This window comes from Eptatretus burgeri, chromosome 12 (assembly GCF_056783735.1).
Source record: "Eptatretus burgeri isolate ZD-2024b chromosome 12, Ebu_testis_v1, whole genome shotgun sequence".
In the NCBI taxonomy this organism is placed as follows: Eukaryota; Metazoa; Chordata; class Myxini; order Myxiniformes; family Myxinidae; genus Eptatretus; species Eptatretus burgeri.
Genome location: NC_140972.1, coordinates 33,431,872 through 33,446,871, shown reverse-complemented (window position 1 = coordinate 33,446,871; position 15,000 = coordinate 33,431,872). Strand labels below are relative to the sequence as shown.

The 15,000-nt window shown below is 50.2% G+C and overlaps 1 protein-coding gene across 4 annotated transcripts in view; it reads right to left on the bottom strand.

Moving 5' to 3' along the window:
• The window catches only part of LOC147015382 (threonine--tRNA ligase 1, cytoplasmic-like), a 74,562-nt gene that overhangs the window by 11,201 nt on the left and 48,361 nt on the right, over positions 1 to 15,000 (bottom strand). For all 4 annotated transcript variants that reach the window (XM_085850062.1, XM_085850066.1, XM_085850065.1 and 1 more), the window contains exons 15-18: positions 4,957 to 5,057; positions 4,641 to 4,745; positions 2,539 to 2,611; positions 2,287 to 2,401 (exon numbers count right to left, since the gene is read on the bottom strand). In XM_085850062.1, the coding sequence (XP_085706188.1) occupies positions 2,287 to 2,401; positions 2,539 to 2,611; positions 4,641 to 4,745; positions 4,957 to 5,057 (394 nt within the window). The remainder of the gene's footprint in view (positions 1 to 2,286; positions 2,402 to 2,538; positions 2,612 to 4,640; positions 4,746 to 4,956; positions 5,058 to 15,000) is intronic.

The window sequence follows — 15,000 nt, the reverse complement described above, 5'->3', positions numbered from 1 at the left end:
ATAGTGAGAGTGTGAGATTTGTGTGGATTGAAAGACATGTTCCACGTGTTGGACCAGTTTGTGATTTTATCCAGATCTGCAGTGAGCGAAGAAGCTGCTGCTTGCCGGTCTGAGGGATGACAGATGGTACGGCAGAGGGTGGAGTCATCGGCAAAGAGAAATAGAGGATTTTCCAGAGAGTCCGAGAGATCATTGATGAAAACCAGAAAAGAACAGGGCCCAGAACGCTACCTTGAGGAACTCCAGCCTGCACAGGAAGAGGGGATGAAAGAACTCCATTTAGGGCCACACGTTGACTGCGACAGGAGAGGAAGTCTGCGAGCCATGAGTGGAGATGGCCTTGAATACCATGGGAAGAGAGTTTGGTGAGTAGGGCAGGGTGCCAGACTGTGTCAAAAGCACGTGATATGTCCAGGGATACGGCTCGGATTTCCTGTCTGGCATTGAGGACCTCCATCCATTGATGGGAGAGCAGTAGCAGCATATCCAGGGTAGAGTGACCTGGTCTGAAACCAAATTGATGATTGGAAATCAAGCCATTGGAGAAGAGGAAGGATTTCATGTCTGAAGCAATGATGGATTCCATAACCTTGCTGATGATTGGGAGAAGGCTGATTGGTCTGTAGTTACAGGGATCTGTTTTTGCACCTTTTTTATGCAGGGCAGTGATGTTAGCAGATTTCCAAGCAGATGGCAGATGACCTTGGGAAAATGAGAGGGTGAATAGAACAGAGAGAGGGTGAGCAAGAGCAGAAGAGCAGGCTTTGAGGACACGTGGGCTGATGCCGTCTGGACCGGTTGCAGAATCTGAAACTTGGGGGATGACAATTTTGCTGACTAGGAAGGATGACAGGCTGACTCAACCCACCTGGTGATATTTAACAGCATGGCAGACGAGCTCAAACTCAAGACCCTAAGATCTTAAGGCAGCCACCTTAGCCATTAAGCCAACAACAGGGTAATCTTGAGTTAAGATCACGAAACTTACCTTGAATAATAATGATGACAAACTTGATCCAATAATGCGATGGTGATGGTGATGGTGATGGTGATGATAATGGAGACGATAAAGACGAGTTGATTATTTTGGAGGGTGTGAGGGGGATATTGTGTTGACGGCCCATGTTAATTAGGTGAATAAATGTGGAAAATAGTTCCCCCAACCTGCAATTATTTGAGCACATTGACCGCATTGTGCAAACCTTGCCTCAATAAATTAATCGCGATACAGAGAATTCACAAAAGGGAAACCCACGAACGGCAAGGCCCCCCCCTCCCTCCTTCCTGAACTTCAATTTTGACAAAATAATGATTTTAAAGATCGTTGAATTAAATCTGAAAGTTGAGAGCGACTCAAGCAGACTTGTACACTAATAAGACGATGACGTGTCACAATTTAGGAGATGGAGGCTTTCTTGATCGGTACATAGCCATTATGGCGGGATGTTCTTCACCCAGACACACATGCCATGCCCTCTAATGCTGTACTGTATATCAACATATTGCATGGTTCTTGGAAGTATTGTGAAGGCAATTTGTGTTATAAAGTCTTTAAGTATACAATTCAATTTGAATAAAGGTTTAAATGGATATAAATAAATAAATTCCAGGTTTTACCTCCATTTTCCCAGTGTCGATTGTCACCCTTTCCAACACGTTACATTAGTTATTCATTAGTGTTTATATATGTCCTTTATGACATCCTCAAAAACAGTAAGTTTCCAGTTTGGAAAAGATTTCTCAATTTTGTTTGACTGCCAGAAAGGCAGAGTAAAAATATTGTCTCGCTCCTATCTGCGCATGTGCGGTCAGAACGAATTCTGAGCCAAGGTACAGTGAAACGTCAAACTTGTCTTCCTATTCATTAGTGTTCAAAATATAACATTCAATTTAAATAAGCTGTTCCTCGATCATAAACTGATGAGACAGACATTAACTGATTGTTTAACCCTGTCTTTTCGCTTTGTGTGTGTGGGGTCATGAACCAGAATGACTCCATATGCACATCACAACCTACTTGACGGGCTACACATACGATCCAGGCAAAGATGCCTTCCACTACAACACTGTGCCACAATCTCAAAACATTTTCCTCCCAACTTACAATCGCACAATCTCTCCATTCTCTTCCTTTTTCAATTTCAGTTTCATAACTCACCCTTCCTTTTCATAGGTAATATGTAAACTGGCCCTTTAGTTGATTCGAAACAAGCAAAACTAATTTCTCATTTCAATTTAAAATGGTGCTCGCCGCACCCCAATCTGCACAGGCATCGGCACACGCACCCAGAATAAAGTTGTATTGCGCGAGCTGAGCATTGCGTATCTTCTTGTTGAGCGTCAGCCCTGGGTCCAGTTCCACGTCCACCATCAGATTAGCATCATGAAATCGCTGACAAAGCTGCAGACAAGTGTAAAGAAAATACAATGACCATACAGGTCATCAACAGCGATTTAAATAATTTGGATAAAATGGCAAAACATTCACCTGGTGATTAAAGTATCAGTTTTGTCAAACGGACACGTTACAGTACTCACCTTTTTGGCATATTCGTCACAGCTTGGACCCACTGCTACAATCATCACCTGCCGAGGGGACAGCCATAATGGCCTTCCAGAGGGATAACACAGGAGATGTGGAAGAGGTCACAGATATCAATAAATGCCTTGAAATGACAAAAGTTTACTTCCATAAAACAAAAAAAAATAAAAACCAAGATAGTCCATAAAAGCTTTTACTGAACAAAGAGCAGAGATTGCAATGCAAGGAGTGGACAAGGACACTCCTTGCATTGTTTTGGAGAAATACTGGTCATGACATATGCACAATGTCCCACACCCTCACCCTCCAGTATTTGATCATATTGTTGTGGTTACCAAATTCGCAAACCACCATTCAGGTCCCTTAGGTGAGGTATCTCGGCAAGTATATGTGTAGTTAGGCCCAAACCCGTTGTCTAGTGGGAATACATGTCATTTATGCGAGCTGCGACTCTTCAGGATAGCCGTTTTTCTTTTACTATCTTTATTTTGGACCAACCGCCATGATTACCACCACAACCACAACATCAACCACCAACCACAACGCCGCTTCACCACAACCGCCACGACCTTCACGTCACACCTCGCAACCGTAGCATCGCCACCGTTCTTGCCCCGCTGTGGGTACCGGTGTTGGATTCGTGCAGAGCGCACGTTGAACAGCGTGTACAAAATCACGGATTTTGTGCTTCAAAAACGGATCAAAAACGACACACGCCCACTTTTTGCCGTCCAATCGGTGAGCGAGGGGCGATTTGGCCCCGCCTCCAGAACGATCGATATATGCAAATTTGTGGATCAAAAAGCCTTCACGCCCACTTTTTCTCGGGCCAATGGGGAGCGAGGTGAAAAGTCGAGAAGGGGAGAGTCCAACGGGGAGAGTCCAAAAAAGTGTGGAAGTCTGGAGCCCGAAGCCTGCAGTAGCTGGAGAAGCTGAAGAGTGTGGAAGTCTGGAGCCCGAAGCCTGCAGTCGCTGGAGAAGCTGAAGAGTGTGGAAGTCTGGAGCCCGAAGCCTGCAGTAGCTGGAGAAGCTGAAGAGAGTCGAACGAGGAGAGCCCAAAGAAGAGTCCAGGGTGGAGAGTCCAGAGGCGGAGAGGCGGCAGCGGCGAAGGCAGACGAGGGGGTGCTCGCGACGGTGCCGGGAGCTGCACGCCCGAGGAAGGCCGACAGCGCGACCTGGCCGAGGTGGAGACGCTCGTCGCACATAATAAAGATCCTCTATACCCCGAGCATCAGCAACCCCCTCCTGTTTCCCCCCGCGCTGAGATAGTGCGACCAAGGGGGCCCCTTTTCCCACCCCCTGCCTGACACTGTCCGCGAGGCCCGCGGAGTGAGGCGCCATCGCCGCTCCGCGTCTCATCACCAGACGGGTAGGCGCGACCCGGTCTCGGCCTCAGGCCCGCCTCATCCTTGAGGGTATTTCTTTTCCTTGGTTTTGGGTATGTGTTGTCGGCGCCGTCTGTGAAGTAGAATTGTATAAGTGTTGCCGTGTGCTCGGTAGTCGGTATTAGCTCTGCACTGTGTTTTCACTTTTATATTTGCTTTTTGTGTAAATGGAATTGTGTTTTCTTTTTTTGTGTGCTTTTGGTGGAATTGTATTTGTGTGCTTCCCGTGTGCCGCGAATAAATGTGCTTTATTGTTGAACTGTTCTCCCGCTTCGCTTCGTCTTTTCCCCCATTGAACCCTCATCTTGCTTCACGTAAAGGGTTGGTAGTGGGCTGAATACGCCCGATAATTAATCGAACCGTCGAGGTCGACGATAACACCGCTCGGTTATTCTGATAGTACGGAACGGGTCGCTTAAGTGGCCCGTGTCCGAAGTCGACCTGCGGCGAGGTGCGATCGCCCGGTCTACCCTCCGCGTGGGTACTTAGGTAGGTCGAATTTGGCGAGCAACCCTATCCCACGCGGGGGCTGATTGGCTCGATCGCGGTGAGACCGAAAGGTCCACCCGTGACTGGTTCCCGGCGTTAGTCCGAGAGGGTCACGACTGGATTGTCCGTCCGGTGGGCGACGTGCCGCGATTCGAGTTACGTGGCCGTTCGCACGCCGGCGGGCGCGAAAACCGCAACAATATATAATCAAATATTTCTCTCACCACTTGCCACCGTAGTTTTCAGTGAGAATGGCAATCATTCGCTCCACAGAACCCAGAATGGCACGGTGGATGATCACTGGATGCTTTATCTCGTCCCCATCACCACTGAAATGATTATGCATGAACAGACATACCAGGGTTAACTCATGGAACACTGTAACCAGATGCGCAATTGCAGTCTAAGGAACCTGTGTCATTCACGATCACCGCAATTACCAAAATTAATAAAACCACCAAAGAAGTGGTTTGCATGGAGCAAACCACCAGCAAAGGCAATTCATCCATTTATGAACAAAATAGAAGCTTCTTGTGGTACCTCTTGTAATTCAGGTTGAAGCGGATGGGCAGCTGAAAGTCAAGCTGAATGGTGGCACATTGGTGGTATCTCCCGATGGCATCTTTGATCTGAATGTCAATCTGCAGAAATGGCTAGCAATCAGCAAGGAAAATACAGAGTTGCCATGTAATAAAAATACAGGGATACAATGAATCCTGCGGGGAAGTCATTGCAGTCAAGAGCTTGCTTTCTCAACTTGGAAAGCAAGATCAACTGAGGTTAGCTTTCATGCATTCCATTGGGCTCGCAATAAGGGTGTCTTGTCCCTCTCCTCCATAATCATGGTTGCGCTTCGTAAAATCTGTCTCTGGTGTATGCGCCCCCTCCATCTAGTCCTTCACCTCAAACGACAATACTGGAGACTGCCCGAGAAGGCAGACTGTCCACACACTGTCTTTGCCTCCAAATCTCATGTACCAAACCCACCCCGTTCTTTCCCCCATCATACCCTGACATATCTACGATCAACTTACTGGACTTTGGGTCATTCTTACATCAGAAGGTAGAGGGAAGTTCTCTCTCCAGCCTTGACCCTCTTCGGCAATGAATCCAGATGGCATCAGTATTACGTTTTCAAATCCTGCTGTGCCATTCTTGCTCCCCCCACCCCCTCCCCCCCTATTTGGTCTGTCCTTTTCCCCTCTGCATGGAAGTCAGCAAATATCACTCTTATCCATAAGGATGGTGTAAAAATAGACCCTACCCTTGGAGGTAGAGAACTTCCCTCGACCTACAAGTCCATGAGCTCGCTTCAAATTACCAACAAAGCCATGGAATCATTGTTTGTGATGGAAAGGCTTTCCTGTTTTCAAACAGCCTGATCTCTGACCATTAGTTTGGATTCTGTCCCAGTAACTCAAGTCTGAGCATGCTTCCCCTCCCCTCTTAGCTGTGTTTGGAGGCCCTCAATCTCAAACAAGAGGTTGGATCCATCTCCCTGGACATATTTGAGACATTCATTCGACAGTCTGGCATCCTGATTTGGTTGCCAAATACTCTGCCCGTGTCAAATAAGTTTGCCTTCTTTCCTAGTTTCATGACTTCCTCCACTTATGCAGTCAATGTGTTACCATCAGAAGAACCCCCTCCTCCCCTCTCTCAATGGAGGCTGGATTTTCCCAAGGCAGTGTTTGGAGCCCAGTCTTGTTCCTCTCCTACAGTAATGACCTACCTGAAGCTCTGGAAAACACTCTTCCTTTTTGCAGATGACTCCATATCGTGTTGTGCAGTACCCAATCCCTCAGCGAGGCAGACAGCAGCTGTATCTCTCTATGCTGATTTGGAAACGATTGGACTCTGGTCTGATAAATAGAGCATGTCCTTCAATCCTGGATAATCTCACCACCCCACCCTATTGCTCGGGAATGATCGTCAAACAAACCCACGAGTCTGTTGAATTTCCCAACCTCGCCCTCAGCCATTAACTTTACTGCGCTGACCACATAGCAAAACTGGCTTCCAAACTCAACCGCAGATTGGGCATTTTCTGTCGTCCCGACTCTTTCTTTGGAAAATCAGAGCTCCTCACAATCTCCAAGGCCTCTTCCATGATTAGGCTGACGAACAAGGTCTGTTGCTCTCACATCACAGGCAGGTCAGTGGTGTCACAAAAGAGAGAGAGAGAGATATCGATGTCTATATCTCTATCTCTCTCTCACAAGTTCCTCCAGTAACCACATCATGGTGAAAGTTCCAACATCCAAGCAGACCACACACTGGAGCTTTTATTCCTCACTTCTCTAGTCTATGGAACCACCTTCCAGAGGCTGTTCTATGTTACTCTTCCCTCGAGGACTTGAGCAAGCAGTGCACCATTTCTGGTCATCCCCAATTATGACCCACAACCTTTATTACCCCATTAACATTATATACATCCGAGTTTCAGAGTTTCCTCCCCTCCGACTTCCCCCCTTTTCTGTTTGTTCATTTCTCGATTTGTTTCGCACAGTCACGTGCACCTTGCTCTTGACTTACATGAGCCTCACTCATGTAAAGAACAAAAAAACAAAAACGCAATCAAACCCATAGTGCATCAATGAAGACCTATGCAAACTGCAAGTCAAACACCGCGGTTGCAAAAGCAAAAACGCTACACATGACATGCAAAGTGCAGAACACATCTACATATCCTGGTTGCCGTTATTCTTCAACAGCCTGTCCACCCTTGACTGATAATTCCACAAAAGTCCACCAAACAACACTGAACATCTGATACAATTACCCCACAAATAAAAAATAGCACCGCAAAGCGGGCGTAACCCCTCAGCCCCTTGACGCAAACCAATTTCAAGATGGTGGCCATACTGAAAATCGCAGCACGCCCATTTTCGAAAGGAACCTTCCTCTACTCAACCCCAACATACCCTGCAAAAATGGATTTAATCGGACAAGGCGTTCTCGAAATTGATGGAAACAAAAAGTTGACAGATGCCCGGACACCCGCCGGACAACGCCAATGACGACAATACCCCTTAGCCAATTCGGGCTGAGGGGTAAAAAGGAGATGCAAAAATAACCATTTTGATTTCTTTACCGTAATTAAGCATCATTTGTGCTATCTCATCAACTCCACTGCAAAGATCAGTCAACAAATAGATTGGTATGTTACATGTTAATCGATACAACGCAATTTATCCAAAAATTGGAACAAGACATGACAATGCACACCAATACCTCGTTTAGCACTACCCCATAGAATGCTGATTCGTTATAGAGCTCTTTGTGCTGGAGAAATGTTTTCCGAAAAGAATAAAACTAAAATAATAAATAAATAAATGAAATCCATATTATGCAGTACTGAAGGATGTGGGGCCAGCTTACTGATGTGATAAGAAATATTATTCTTTTTATTAATAAAATAATGTTTACCATCTATTAATGGTAGATGGAAAGCATTATTTGATGTTTACAATAAAATCATGGAAAATTAGCGCTTTTACCAATACCCCAATGAAATCCTCATATACCATTCGTGTGCAAGAAACATGGCTGCCAAATCACTTGATCGATGACATAGTCATTATTAAAAAATGTTGGTGGACCATTTTATCCCAAGATGACCCTCAAAAACTTTTATGCTGATCGGATGTAACGTTGTACATATGCAATGATGACATCATAACAAAGGCACCTATGACGTCATAAAAATACCACACATTCCCCATGAGGAGTACTTGCTATGTGCCACTTGTACACCCATGGCTTGGGGAACACTTGTGTGAAGTTTCCACTCGATTTGTCCAGCCGTTCTGGAGAAGATTTTTATAAGCATTTGGGTAAATCCAATATGGCTGCCAAACCATGCGACCAATGACATGTGTGAACCTTTTGTTCTTCATGGACAGGCGGTCATGCGTGTAAAGTTACGCCTGAATCTGTTCAGCCACTTCAGAGAATAATTTTGAAGATATGTATATATTGTTGCGGATTTCGCGCCCGCCGGCGTGCGGGCGGCCACGTAACTCGAATCGCGGCACGTCGCCCACCGGACGGACAATCCCGTCGTGACCCTCTCGGACTAACGTCGGGAACTAGTCACGGGTGGGCCTTTCGGCCTCACCACGATCGTGCCAATCGGCCCCCCGCGTGGGATAGGGTTGCTCGCCAAATTTGACCTACCTAAGTACCCACACGGAGGGTAGACAGGGCGATCGCACCTCGCCGCAGGTCGACTTCGGACACGGGCCACTTTAAGCAACCCGTTCCGTACTATCGGGATAACCGAGCGGTGTTATCGTCAACCTCGACGGTTCGATTAATTATTGGGCGTATTTAGCCCATGACCAACCCTTTACGTGAAGTAAGATGGAGATTCAATAAAAGAAAAGACGAAGCGAAACGGGAAAAACAGTTCAACATAAAGCACATTTATTCCTCGGCAAACGGAAAGCACACATATACAATTACCACAATTATGCACCAAAAGCAAATGTAAAAGTAACACGACAATTCTGCACAAAAATCAAATGCAACAAAAGAGAAACACAATGCAGATCTACTACCGACTACCGAGCACACGGCAACACTTATACAGTTTTACTTCACAGACGGCGCCGACAACACATATACTCCAAAGCAAAAGAATAAGGGGCCACCCTCATCGACAAGGGTGCAGACGGGCCTGGGGCCGAGACCGCGTCGAGCCTACCCGTCTGGTGATGAGCCGCAAAATGGCGGCGGCGCACCGACTCCGCGGGCCTCGTTGGCACTGCCTGGAATGGGGTGGGAACGGGGCCCCCTTCTCACACTATCTCAGCGCGGGGGGAAACAGGAGGGGGTTGTTGATGCTCGGGGGAATGAGGATATCTGGCTGGCTTGGGTCCCGCGACGAGCGACGCCACTGCGACCTCGACCGCGTTACCGGCCTCCCCTCTCCGCAGCTCCCCGACTCTGACAGGAGCGCCGACCTCCACAAAGCTTCTTGGCTTCTCCAGCCTCTCCGGACCCCGACAGACACTCTCTCGACTGATTTTGCCGCCGCCACAACTCTCCAACTCTTTTCTCTTCTCAACTCTTCAACTCTTCCCAACTCTTCAACTCTTCCCAACTCTTCAACTCTTCCCAACTCTTCAACTCTTCCCAACTCTTCAACTCTTCCCAACTCTTCAACTCTTCCCAACTCTTCAACTCTTCCCAACTCCCCTAATTCGCCCCGCGCTCGGTGCTTTATATTGCGACAGGAGAAATCATATGCAGATTTTTGGATCAGGAACGGCTCGGGGGCGGAGCCACGCTCCCCATTGGACAGAGGAAAAGTGGGCGTGAATCATTCTTGATCCACGAATCTGCATATAGCGATTATACTCCGACGCGCCTGGAGGCGGGGCCAAATCGCCCCACGCTCGCTGATAGGACGGAACAGAAGTGGGCGTGAATCATTCTTGATCCGATTTCTCGGAAAGGCTGGTGTTTTTGCACCCGCTGCTCGGTGCGCGCCCTGTACGAGTCCAGGATCGGTGCCCACAAGCGGCGCGGGAATGGCGGTGATGCGATGGTTGCGAGAGCGAGATGTGACGGTAAGGGTCGTGGCTATTGGCGTTGTTGTTGTTGTGAAGCGGCGTTGCGGTTGGTGGTTGTTGTGTAATGGCTGTTGAGACGTGGTTGGTGGTGGTTGTGGTGGTGGTAGTAATGGCGGCTGGTCCAAAATAAAGATAGTAAAAGAAAAACGGCTATCTAAAAGGGTCGCAGCCCGAATGAATAACATTTATTCCCTCTAAACAATGGGTTTGGGCTAACTGCACATATACTTACAGAGATATCTCACCTACGGGACCTGAATGGTGGTTTGCGAATTTCGTCAACCACAACACTACCCCCTCCCCTTTTTACAGACTCGTCCCGAGTCGTCAAATTTTCGTGTGCTATCATGTGTGGTTCTCCCCTAGTACATTTTACCTACGGATCCCTGAGTGCGACATTCATGGTATTCGTGTCCCCAAAATAAATAACCTGAGGGCTGAGTAACTACCGAAACAAACCCACTCACACGGACGACTTAAATAAAATTGCCGGCGCTAGGACAGACATGCCGGGAGCGCACTCATATGTACAGTACATCTTAACCTTAACTTACAAATTTTACACTAAACCATGGCCCAGGATCAATGAACTCTGCAAGAAGAAAGCAGTTAGCAGGCAGTCAGGCTGCTCGCATGCAGTCTCTGACTCAAACAATGCAGGTGACAGGAAACGTGGCCGGCTGCTCACACGCAGTCCAAGGCCTTCCCTTTTGAACTGAACGCAGTGAACCACAACGGTGCATGCGCTGCACAAACGCAGTCTCCGTGCCAGCTCAAGTGGCACACGCAATGAACACAACGAATGGATGGATGAATGGATGGACGCAAACACGGTGCACGGGCCGCCACTGCAGGCCCATGTTGTCGCTGCCAACAGGGCAGTTCTCGCAGCTTGCAAACTGTTGCTTTCTGATCCTGGCACACATGGCAATGAACAGGGGGGGGGGGGCAAAGCAAAAATTGAACGGGGCTGGTGAACAGGGGCAGTGGGCATGGCATGGCAAAGGTGATCAGGCAAACACAGCCTGCAGAACAAGGCCGCTGCAGGCAAACACAGCCGGCAGATGAACTGGCCGGCACAGGCCTTGCAGAAAACAGCTGCAGACGATCCGGCCGGTTCAGGCCTTGCAGCACAGCAGCTGCAGCCGATCCAGCCGGCACAGGCCTTGCAGCAAAACAACAGCTGCCGATGAAGCTGGCCAGCCTTCGCCGTTCAGTGGAGGTTGGTGGAGGGAGTGCGGTGGTGCTGGCCACTCGGAAGGCGGGCTCGGACCTACTCGACGGTCTCCCTCCCAACCTATCGCCTTTGCCTGTCACTGTCTATACCCACTCCCTTAATTTGTCAAACCCCAATTTAGCCCCAACTTATTTTTTTATTTTTACTTCCCCACTATAAATCGTCCCCTAACCCCCTTTATCGTCCTTGTTCGGCTAACCTATCCTGTCCTAGCCTACTCCCAACCCCTACGTTCCCTTCCCGGAGAGGAACAAGGGAGAGCTGGCGTCCTGTGCCGAGGCCCAACGAAGCCTCAGGATGGCCTCCCCAGACTTCAGCGATCTTAACACCAAGTGGGTCCAGCGGCCCACAACGAGAGCGAGGGGATGGATGGTGCGGAGGGGTACACTTCCTAATCTACCCTATCCATTAACCTGTTAAACTACCCCAGGGCTTCCAACAAGCGCCTCTCCCTTAAACTATTGGTTCTAACAACCCAGATTCCCGTCGCCTGTGTTGGTGTCCTCACAATTTCGGGCCTCGCTCCCCCAATTTTCTCTCCGTGCCCTCACACGGTCTCATGGCTGGGACGCGTGGCCCCCATTGGCAGGCACGACCCTCTGCCGATTCTCCGACGATGGCACCCCCGGGCACTACACTGCCTCCGAGCCTACCAGCTCCCTAACACCGGGGAGTGCCCCCCATGGCACCTCCCCTGAAACGCACACGTGGCAGGCTGGCTTCCCGGGCCCCTTTCCGAGGGTCACCCGTGCCCACAACACTGCCCATGCGGCTAATGGCGCCCCGGGCCCCCGCACCAAGCAGGCGCACCCGTGCCCACTACGCTATCCCGGCCCCCCATGGGCCCTTGGCCTACCACGGCCGACTAGCCTGGTGCCCGGGGTACCCACTCAGCGATACTCACCTTTCGCAGCCACGCTCCCAGCCCGTCAACAGGGATCCTGCACCCCTCCAAATGGGTTTCGAGCCTACATTCACACCAACAACAAAACGACCTCCATTTTTCAATTTAACTAACCCCCTAACTCACTCTACACTGACCCCGGGGTCCCTTGGGCGGGAGTCACTCCTCCCCCCAATCACTCATCGCACCATGCATTCGCCATTCGCTCCACTCACACAGACCCACTGGCCTCACTCACTCAACAAGCACACGTTCTCACCTCACAACCCACAACTCTTCAACACACACACCGCTGAACTCTGCCATCCTTCTAACTACCTCCCCTAACTAACTCGTGCTCCCACGTCGTCCCTTAAACTAGTAGCACGTTCCTTTTAACACTACGTAGCTAAACTACGTCAACTCTACACATCCAAAGGCTGTCACTGTCTCCAGATCTCTAAAATAACTTTTATTTCCCCACCTAAAGCTCATCTAAATCCCTCTAACTAATCCATTCCACGGGCCCCATGAGGACTTACCCCTGCCCCATGGAGCCGGTCTAGCTATGCTAACCCTTCCCTCTAACTAGTTTCCATCCTGTGCCCTGGGTAAGGGGGTCTTCCACCCCTTGCCCAGGAATCCTGTGCACCCGAAAGTGAGGCTTGCTGCTTCTTTCTTTTTTTTTTTTTCACATGCGCAGCACCAGCGCGGCAACTCACAGCTCACGCACTTTGCACCTGCCCGTGACGTCATGCAGCTGCACGTGTACCTCGTCCCTCCATGGACGGTACCATCCGGCAGGGATACCCCTCCTGCCGGATTCCAACCCCACGTGCAGCCATGACGTCAACGTGCGCATAAAAAAAAAACAAGCCCCACGTCTCGAGGGGTTCCCCACGCGAACACATGTGCGCTGCCCGTTGGAGCTTAACACACACGATCGCGTGGAGAACCCATCCGGTCCAAATCCATAATCCTGCCTAAACTTTGTCCGTTGCGGGATCGGCAACATTCACCGCGCTCGTTTCCGGACCGGGACTTCACTCTCGTAAGCGAGCACGTGGGGGCCTCGTGTGTTGCACAGCACGGACCTCACGCTCGCTGCTGGGTGAACCCGGCACGGTCCCCGAAACAGCTACAGCCGCTACCCGGCTTTTGTCCCTCTGTCGCCGTCGTCGTCTCCATTCGACACACGCACACTTGCGTGTTACGACGCTAACACACCTCACCATTAAACTCACACCGGGAGACGCGGTTGCATGTTCACACATGCCGACCGACATCTCCCTCACATACAGCGACCTTGCACACGCTGTCTCTCTCACACTCGGCCGCTCACTCACGCATGCCATTACCCTTGCACACATGGTGACACTCGCCCACAGCGTCTCATCCACACACGGCGTGCTGGGGAGCACACACTCCGGCACACTCGCCACCACACCACTCACACACGGGGTCGCTTCCACACACGGGGACGCACTCACACCTTGCACCACACACACCGGGACAACCACACTGGGGATTCGTGTCCCCACAAGGGTGTCCGGGGCCTCTATACCCCCCAAGCTCGGCGTGCACCCGTCCACAGCACTCCTCCCCTCAAACTCGCAAAGCACGACCGAACTCACCTGGTCGTGACTCGCCTCAAGGGGGCATACTCCCTCCCCTCGTTCCTGGAGGAGGCCATCCAGCTGCTCACACTGGGTCCCGACACGCTCCGCGAGCTCACCCCCATTATCCTCCACTACCTCCGTGTGTGTGTGTGCGTCACTATCCCCGTCTTCATCGTGTAGTCTTCCCTCTATCGTTCCCATCTCCCGTGTCTCTGCCAACTGTCGTTTCTGTTGTCCCCTCGTGTCTATTAGTCTCTGCTTCTTTCTGGCGTCTTTCCCTTATCTTTATGTAGGTCAACCTTGCTTTCTCCTTAAGTCGCTCCCGTCCTTCCCTGTGTTTCACTCCTTGCTCTTTCACGATCTCCGCGTACCTCATCCTTGCTTTCCGTCTTAATTGTTCTTTTCTCTCCCTCGCAATTCCTTTCACCTCGTCTCTTATCTCCCTCGTGCACATCTCCGCCACGCTTCTCGCCCAATACGTCCCCCGAATTATTTTCTCCTTACCTGCCTCCACCGCGGGCCCGACAGCCGTTGCACTCCCTCCCAGCTCGTTCGCTCCCACACGTGGAGTCGCCATTTTAAGCTCCCTGGTTACTGCCTTCACGCCCGCCTGCAGGCTTCGGCCCATGTTCTGCGTCTCACCCCGCAGCTCTTTCATTTCTTCCTTCATGTTTGTTTCCATTTTGTTCATTTGCTTGTTCATGCTTTTTATTTCGTTTTTCATTTCATGCGCATCCGCATTCATCTTTGCCAGCATGGTGAATAGCTGGGTCATGTCGGGTGCGTTTGGGTGAGCCGTTTCGGCAGGGATCGGGGAAGGGTTTTGGTGGAGAGGGGGAGGGGAGGTGTCATACACCGCGGCCGCCGCCGCACCTATTTCGGGCTCTGGGTTCAGTTGGGGGAGTTCGTGTTCCTGCACAACCAACATTTCCTGCACGGGGTTTTCATCCTGGACCATGGATTCTACACATTCTAAATCCATTTCTAATACCCCCGGCTCCCGCTCGCCTTGAGACGCCATCTTATTTCTCGTAAAGCGTTAATTTGAATCGCTCGTAATTTGGAGGGAATCGGGGGTCGCTCCTCTCACCCCTGGACCGATTCCCGTGAATTTAGCTGGAGACAGGAGAGCCCGTTTTCCCGCTCTCCGACACCAGTGCCGCGAAGAGGGGGATGGGTTTGTATCCCACTCCTGACACCAGTGTTGCGGATTTCGCGCCCGCCGGCGTGCGGGCAGCCACGTAACTCGAATCGCGGCACGTCGCC